This window comes from Lipotes vexillifer, unplaced genomic scaffold (assembly GCF_000442215.2).
Source record: "Lipotes vexillifer unplaced genomic scaffold, Lipotes_vexillifer_v1.1 scaffold219, whole genome shotgun sequence".
Taxonomy (NCBI): Eukaryota; Metazoa; Chordata; class Mammalia; order Artiodactyla; family Lipotidae; genus Lipotes; species Lipotes vexillifer.
Genome location: NW_006769244.1, coordinates 943101 through 949799, shown reverse-complemented (window position 1 = coordinate 949799; position 6699 = coordinate 943101). Strand labels below are relative to the sequence as shown.

The 6699-nt window shown below is 48.9% G+C and overlaps 1 protein-coding gene across 1 annotated transcript in view; it reads left to right on the top strand.

The window, feature by feature from the left end:
• Nucleotides 1–4617: 4617 nt before the first annotated feature.
• MGST2 (microsomal glutathione S-transferase 2) overlaps nt 4618–6699 on the top strand; it is a 31054-nt gene continuing 28972 nt past the window's right edge. The window contains 1 exon segment of the mRNA XM_007445532.1: nt 4618–4675. Within this exon segment, the coding sequence (XP_007445594.1) occupies nt 4618–4675 (58 nt within the window).

Sequence of the window (6699 nt, the reverse complement as noted above, 5' to 3'; positions counted from 1 at the left end):
CTGATAGATGGGTGTCTTGTGAGTCATGTTGGCCCAGGCTGGGCTGTGAGGCAATTACCGTGGTTTGGCGTGTCAGCCCCGTGGCGGATTTAGTGCCACAATTTAAAGGCCGTGCTGCTTTTAACCATTTGCTCTTAATCTGCGACCTTTTGTGTTTTCTCATCAAGAGGGGGAATAGCTGCCGTTTCCTTTGCTTTAACAAGCCCCAGAGAGACAGGAGGGGAAGCCACAGTCCCCCCTTTTCTGAAGTAGCCCGATCACACTGCACCCCCTGCATGCTAGATTTCTGTCCCACCTACATAGGCTAGGATGCCTAGTGAAGGGACTGGGCAACGCACGGGAGACGAACTAACACGTACGCCTTAAGGACAAGCCAAAGAGAAACGTCGTGTCTTAGTTCGGAGGAGGCAAAGCTCTCTTCCTTTGGTGTGTAGAAATCTCAGTAAGTTTTCGGAGGCAGTAGCTGGCCGTGCTGATGTCACAAAATCCAAGAGATTTCTCAGTCAAATTCGTGTCTATTTCAAAAGCGCCTTTGGTGATTCTAAAGTGAGAACTGCCAAGTCTCAATGGACATCAAAACCAGTTAGCGGGCAAGTACTGGTGGACCTGATGAGGAATTAGCTGAGACACCGGCTCCAGCCAGATTGCTCTCTGCTGAGACCTCGGAGCACCCCTTCTCCCCCACCTCAGCCTCGATTTCTCTCCTGTGTCTGTCTTTTCCTCCTTCCTCCACCCAGGCACCCCCCAAAGTCCTGTCGTGGAAATCTCCCTCCATTTCTCCTGGGCTGCACCCTGAGGCCCCCACGATCCCGTTCCTCCCACCCTCACCTCTTCCCTCCAGCCACTGCAGAACCTTCTACACCCGTTCCTCTTCCTTCCTGGGCTCCAAGGACACCCACTTTGGCTTCCACCAGCTGGTTCATTCCCCCAACCGCACCCCAAGATGGTGTGTGATCGTTCCTCTTTGGGAAGCAGTGAGGTGGTGTGACTAGACCAGCTTCCCAAAGCTCTCTGGGTCTCAGTGTCCTTACCTGTAAACTGAGAATAATTTACAACTTTAGGGCAGTGTTGTGTGAGTTATATGAGCCCGTGGATGCTTAACCAACATGACACTGATGTTCAAAAACGGATCCTGAATGAGGCCTAGAAATCTGCGTGTTTATATCACCTCAGGTGATGGTGGCAGGTGGTGAGGACCTCACTGAGAGTACCGGTTAAGACGGTGGTTCTCTACCTTGGCTGTGCACTAGAATCATCTGGGGAGTTTTTAAAAAGTTCAGGTGCCTGGGTCGAACCTGAGATCAATTAAATCAGAATTGCTTTTGGTGGGGAAAGCTAAGCGCCAGTATTTTTAGTGACCCCCAGGTGATTCCAGTGTACAGCCAAAGTTAAGCACAAAGGCTTTGGGAGCAGCAGGGCTGGGCTGTACTGACCTTGGGCCAGTCACTAACCCCGAGCCTCCGTTTCTCCATCTGAACAATGGGAATAAAACATTTGCTTCATTGTTGATTATGCAGATTAGTTGAGACATTTCTGCATGGGGCCTGGCACAGTGCTCGAAACTTCCCTTCTGTTGAGTGGAATTGGGAGCTGGGGTGGTGGACATCAGAGCCCCCGTCAGACCGAGGCCCGTCCAGGGTGTCTCAGCCCTCTGGGCCCAGGGTCCTCCTGCCTCTTGCTGCTGTGGTCCCAGCAAGTATATATGAATCCAGCTCTGAGCATGGCCCACAGGGAGCCTGGCTTCTCTCCATGGGGGGGTGGGCAGGGAGTTTTTGCCAACAGCCCTCTTTTAAAAGTGCTCCATTTCAAATACTATTTGGTTTAAAAAAATTTACTAATAATTAAACGGAAGAGGCAAATGAAGTGTTAATTCCTCTTGTTGTTCAACTGCCAATATGCAGCATGTTACCTCACTTATGGGTTACAATTTTCTTTACCGTGAAGCCACCTGAGAACGTGGCCACCATTTATAATGTTATTTTTGTAAGAATATGTGCCTTGAGGTCCAAATGTTCAGTTTACAAATCCCCTTTGGAGACATGAGGGTAGAATGGTGTGTGTGTGTGTGTGTGTGTGTGTGTGTGTGTGTGTGTGTGAGAATATATGTGTGTGTTAGTGTGCGTATTTATGAGAATGTGACTGTGTAGGAATGTGTGTGAATCTGTACATGAGTGTGTTTATGTATGTGTGCCCGTGTGTGTGTGTGTGTGTGTGGGGCTGCATGTGCTGGGGCTTGTCAACGAGAATTTCTAATTCCCTCTCCCGGTCTCTAGATCCTGCTTTACTTTATCCTCTCCCAAGCCTTATGTACACTTAAGACAACTCAGGTTCAAACCTATTACTGTCAAGAGCCGTTCTGAAGCAATTCAAGTGCTCTGTTTCCATTCTTCTGGGAAATTATAACGGCATCCTGTGATCATCGCTGCTTTGTACTGGGCCCTTCCCGACAAATAGATCTTGTCTCTTCTGCGTCCACCAGGCCTGAGGGCATGGAGGAGGTGGCAGAGAGACCTCGTGGACACCCTGCCACGTGCCCCGTTCTGTGCTGTTTGCATCCCGCATGTTATTTCATTGTCATCAGACGTACCCTGTGTGGTTGGTCCTATTATTTCCCTTTGAGAAAACAGGTCAGGGGATGTTTAGCGACTCGCCAACACCATACAGGGACGTGAGCCTAGATCACTAGCTCAAAGCTTGTGCTCTTCTCACTACACTACCCTGGGGACTCATCTTTAGTTTCCTCTCCTTTCTGCTCCCCTTTTGTCTCTGCCTTTGAGCCTGGATGGGACATTTCTGGTGTTGGATGGCTGTCAGTTTCTGCCTGAGGCTTGGTGTAACCTACTGTAATCCTCTGCCCCTGTGCCCTGCCCATCCCAGGGCAAAGGGCTCCCCAATGTAGGAAATGCTTTAGCACTCTGTAGCTTGATTTCCACACCCAGGGTCACAGAGCAAAGTGCTCCAGCTTCTGAAGGGGGAGAAACTGTTCTGCAGGACCGCTGAAATTCCCTGAATTTTTGCAACATGTAGGCTGGGGCATAATTTCTCAAGTTTGGTTAATCTGAGCTTTGTTTAAACAATTGCTGCGTTGTTACGGTGTTTTCAATTGGTCAGGACTTCCAGCAAGAGAATGAAATAAACACTAGGCACGTGGAAACCCTTTTCTGGGCTAGTTTTCAATCAGGAGTATTATGGTCCTTGATAATTGTGATCACTGACGGTTTCTGGGCATCCTCGGGCAGGTGGTGTGTTTTCTGTCTCTCTGTGGCCAGGCCTGTTGGCAGCAGAGACGGCTTGCCGTAGTACCAGTGGAAACCAGGACAACAAGCTGTCGTTTTTTGGAGGGACAGGGATAGAACACAGAGGGTGAAGTCAGGGAATAATTGGGGGGGATGCAATTGGTCTGAGAGAACATGTCTATAGTTATATATCTTTTCATCTATCAGCAAAATTATTCAGAAATAGTTACATTTAGAGTTTACATTTCATAACAACAGTTCTTTCACATGGTTCGGGGTTGTTTTTATATTACCAAACTTTTCTCTGGTTTGCCTTATCCAGAGTATAATTTTGGTAACAAACACTGATTAACTAATAAGCTAAACTCTCACAAACTCTTGTAGTTTTTTTGAGTTTATATAGGGAATATAAACCTTTTAAAAACATTTTACTAGGGCTTCCCTGGTGGCACAGTGGTTGAGAGTCCGCCTGCCGATGCAGGGGACACAGGTTTGTGCCCCGGTCCGGGAAGATCCCACATGCCACGGAGCGGCTGGGCCCGTGAGCCGTGGCCGCTGAGCCTGCGCGTCCGGAGCCTGTGCTCCGCAACGGGAGAGGCCACAGCAGTGAGAGGCCCACGTACCACAGAAAAAAAAAGTTCTCAGCACAAGAAAAAAACTGTAATTATGTGGGGTGATGGGTGTTAACCTAAACTTATCGTGGTGCTCATTTTGCAATATATACATATATTCAAGTCATTATGTTGTACATCTGAAACTAAGACAATGCTATATGTCAATTATATCTCAACTAAAAAAATTTATGGTTACCACGATGATGGGAGAGTTGGGGTGACAGTGGGAGGAAGCCTGGCGGGGGGCTTAGGGCACTGTTGGAATATGCTGGACACGGGTTCAAATCCTAGATCTTCCATTTACTAGGCAATAAAGTTAGAATCGGCTTAAATTAGCATGTTAATCTCAGTGGGGTTAAATAAAATCTTCCATCGCCTCTCTTTTCCCATGGGAGGTGGGAAAGGTCTCATCAAGGCCTTGGAGCCAGGCAGGGGACTAAGGAGTCCAGACTTTGGAAGAGAAGGAGAGGGAATTGTTTTCGAACTGGCTGAGATGGGTTAGCAGCAGGTGCTGAGGCTGGAGGGCTAACCCCGCAGGTCGGAGCCTGAGGAGATCTGAAGCAGGTCGGGGAAGCTGTGCCTGATCCAGGTGAAGATCTTTGACTGACAACCTGGACCCGCCTGCCTCTCTGATTCCTGTTCCAGGGCAAAGGTCACGCAGCCGCTTGAACCTCCTTTTTTTTCTCTCTCTCCTTTCTCAGCTCTGTTCGCCTTATAAGGAAGGTCAGCCTTGCCAAGTCGAAAGTGCCATGAACCAGAACTTTCCGATGGCCGGGAATTCGATCTTGCTGGCTGCTCTCTCTGTCCTCACTGCCTGTCAGCAAAGTAAGCGTCCCGGTGTGTGTGTGTGTGTGTGTGTGTGTGTGTGTGTGTGTGTGTGTGTGTGTGTGTGTGTGGCAGAGGGAGGGAGGGAGCGTTTTGGGGTTTCTACTCGCTTGCTGGTGGTCCGTGGGCTTTGCAGAGCACGCTGTGCTCAGGGTCATCGGTGCCCCCTTCCCTGGGGACAGGCAGAGATTTGGAACATTCCAGGGATTAGTTCTTCCAGTGGGGATGCCGTGGGCCTTTGAGCCCAGAGATTCTGCATCATCTGTAGTTACAACCCACAGCCCAGTTCGAGTGAGCATTAGAAATGCGGTAACCTGGGGGAAGTGGGCTATAAATATTAATCTGGAGTGTTCCAAAGGTAACATTGTACCTGCTTATAAATCATGGCTGTGATTTCTTGAACCCCGATCTTTTAATTACTGTGTGTTTCTTAAATAAGCTGGGTATGGCAGGTATGATTATCAGGTTAAAAAAAAAATCTCCTGCAAAAATATGAGCTTAAAATTAAGTAATTCATTCTAAATTTTAAAGTGCCTTCCCACTAGGATTATTCCATATCCTGATTGCCTGGTTAAATAGAGGCTTATTCTCCTTTGGGGTCACTTTTGCTCAATTCATATTATCTTAGGCACATGCTTCCTTAACATGCAAAATGGGAAAAAGGGTCTGAGCCCTGGTGAGCACAACTTATCAAGAACACGTATTTCTTTATTTTCCCAGTGTGCTCGTACCAGGAAACGGGGCAGAGCAGTGGACTTCTCAGCCCCAAACACGGAGGCACCACGGTTTAGGATAGATAAAGAGTCTGCACACACACTCAATGGCAGACTTGCTAGCCAGTCTGTTTTGTGAATTTATGAAAACATTATACCTTAAAACACACGTTTTGTGGTTTGATTTACCGTCTTTTCTGGAGTAAAGCAGGATGCTTATAGCCAACTAAAGCAGCACTTAGGTCTGAAACGCCTTGTGTTGACCCTCTACACGTAGGCACTGTCCACCCTGTGTGTGCCCACGTCCTGGCCCTGCAGAGAGCACAGGGGCAGGTCCATGGATGCCCCAGGCTGGCATAGCCTCTGCCATCCCCACAGAGAGGTTCTGTTTGCTGGTGGGTGCAAGGGATGGTGTGAATTGCAGTCTGAAGTTCAGGCAGCTGAGTTGGGAAAGGGAGATGGGGCCAATGGTGGTTGGTGATAGATAGGGAAGAGAGAGGGAGGGAGGGAGTTGGCATTAAGAACCAGAATTCTCTGCTTTCGCGAAAGTCTGGTGTTTACAGAAGTGAGACGCCCTGTGCTATAGTAGAAGCAACTCAAGGCTTGAAAACACACTTGTATCTTCTGGTCCAGCCACTTACAAGCTGGGTGCCCTTGGCCGGGAAAATCTGTCCTTCAGTGTCCTCATCAAAGAGGGTTAAACAGGACACTGGGTAGGAAGTGCCCACCATGGTGCCTGGCCCAGGGTTGGTGTTCAGCACAGTCACTTCCAGTCCTTGGCTGCTTCCCCACAGAGAGAAACTTCTGGTGGATTGAGAGGCAGCCTTGCTGTGAAGAAGCCCAGCTGTGGCTGGGCTGAGAGTGGGCGGCAGGATGAGGGGTCTTGATTCACTTTCCCCAGCACACGTGTCCCCTGACCTGAGACTCCTTGGAACTGGAGCTGATGCAACTGAGTCCTCCTTCCTGGGACTGGAGGTGGGTGGGGTCTTCCATTTACTGAAGCTCATTCCTTACATTTGCTGCTGCTCCAGACAGATGCCGACCAGGTGCAATGAACAACCAGAAAAAGCCAGCCCTGCAAAACTTTCACTTATTCACCTTCGTTTTGAAGCTCTAGGTTCTGGCACCATTGCCAACAGAAAAATCTAGGAGCACACATCTTTCATCGTTTCCATTTTATCATTGAAGACCAGAAGCCGTGCCTGGTGTGTTCTCTGAGGCTGTGGAGCACGTTAGAAGCAGTGGTAGCAGCAGGGTCCAGGGTGGCCAAGTCCCACTTTTCCCCTCCATAGATAGACCTCCTCTTTGGCT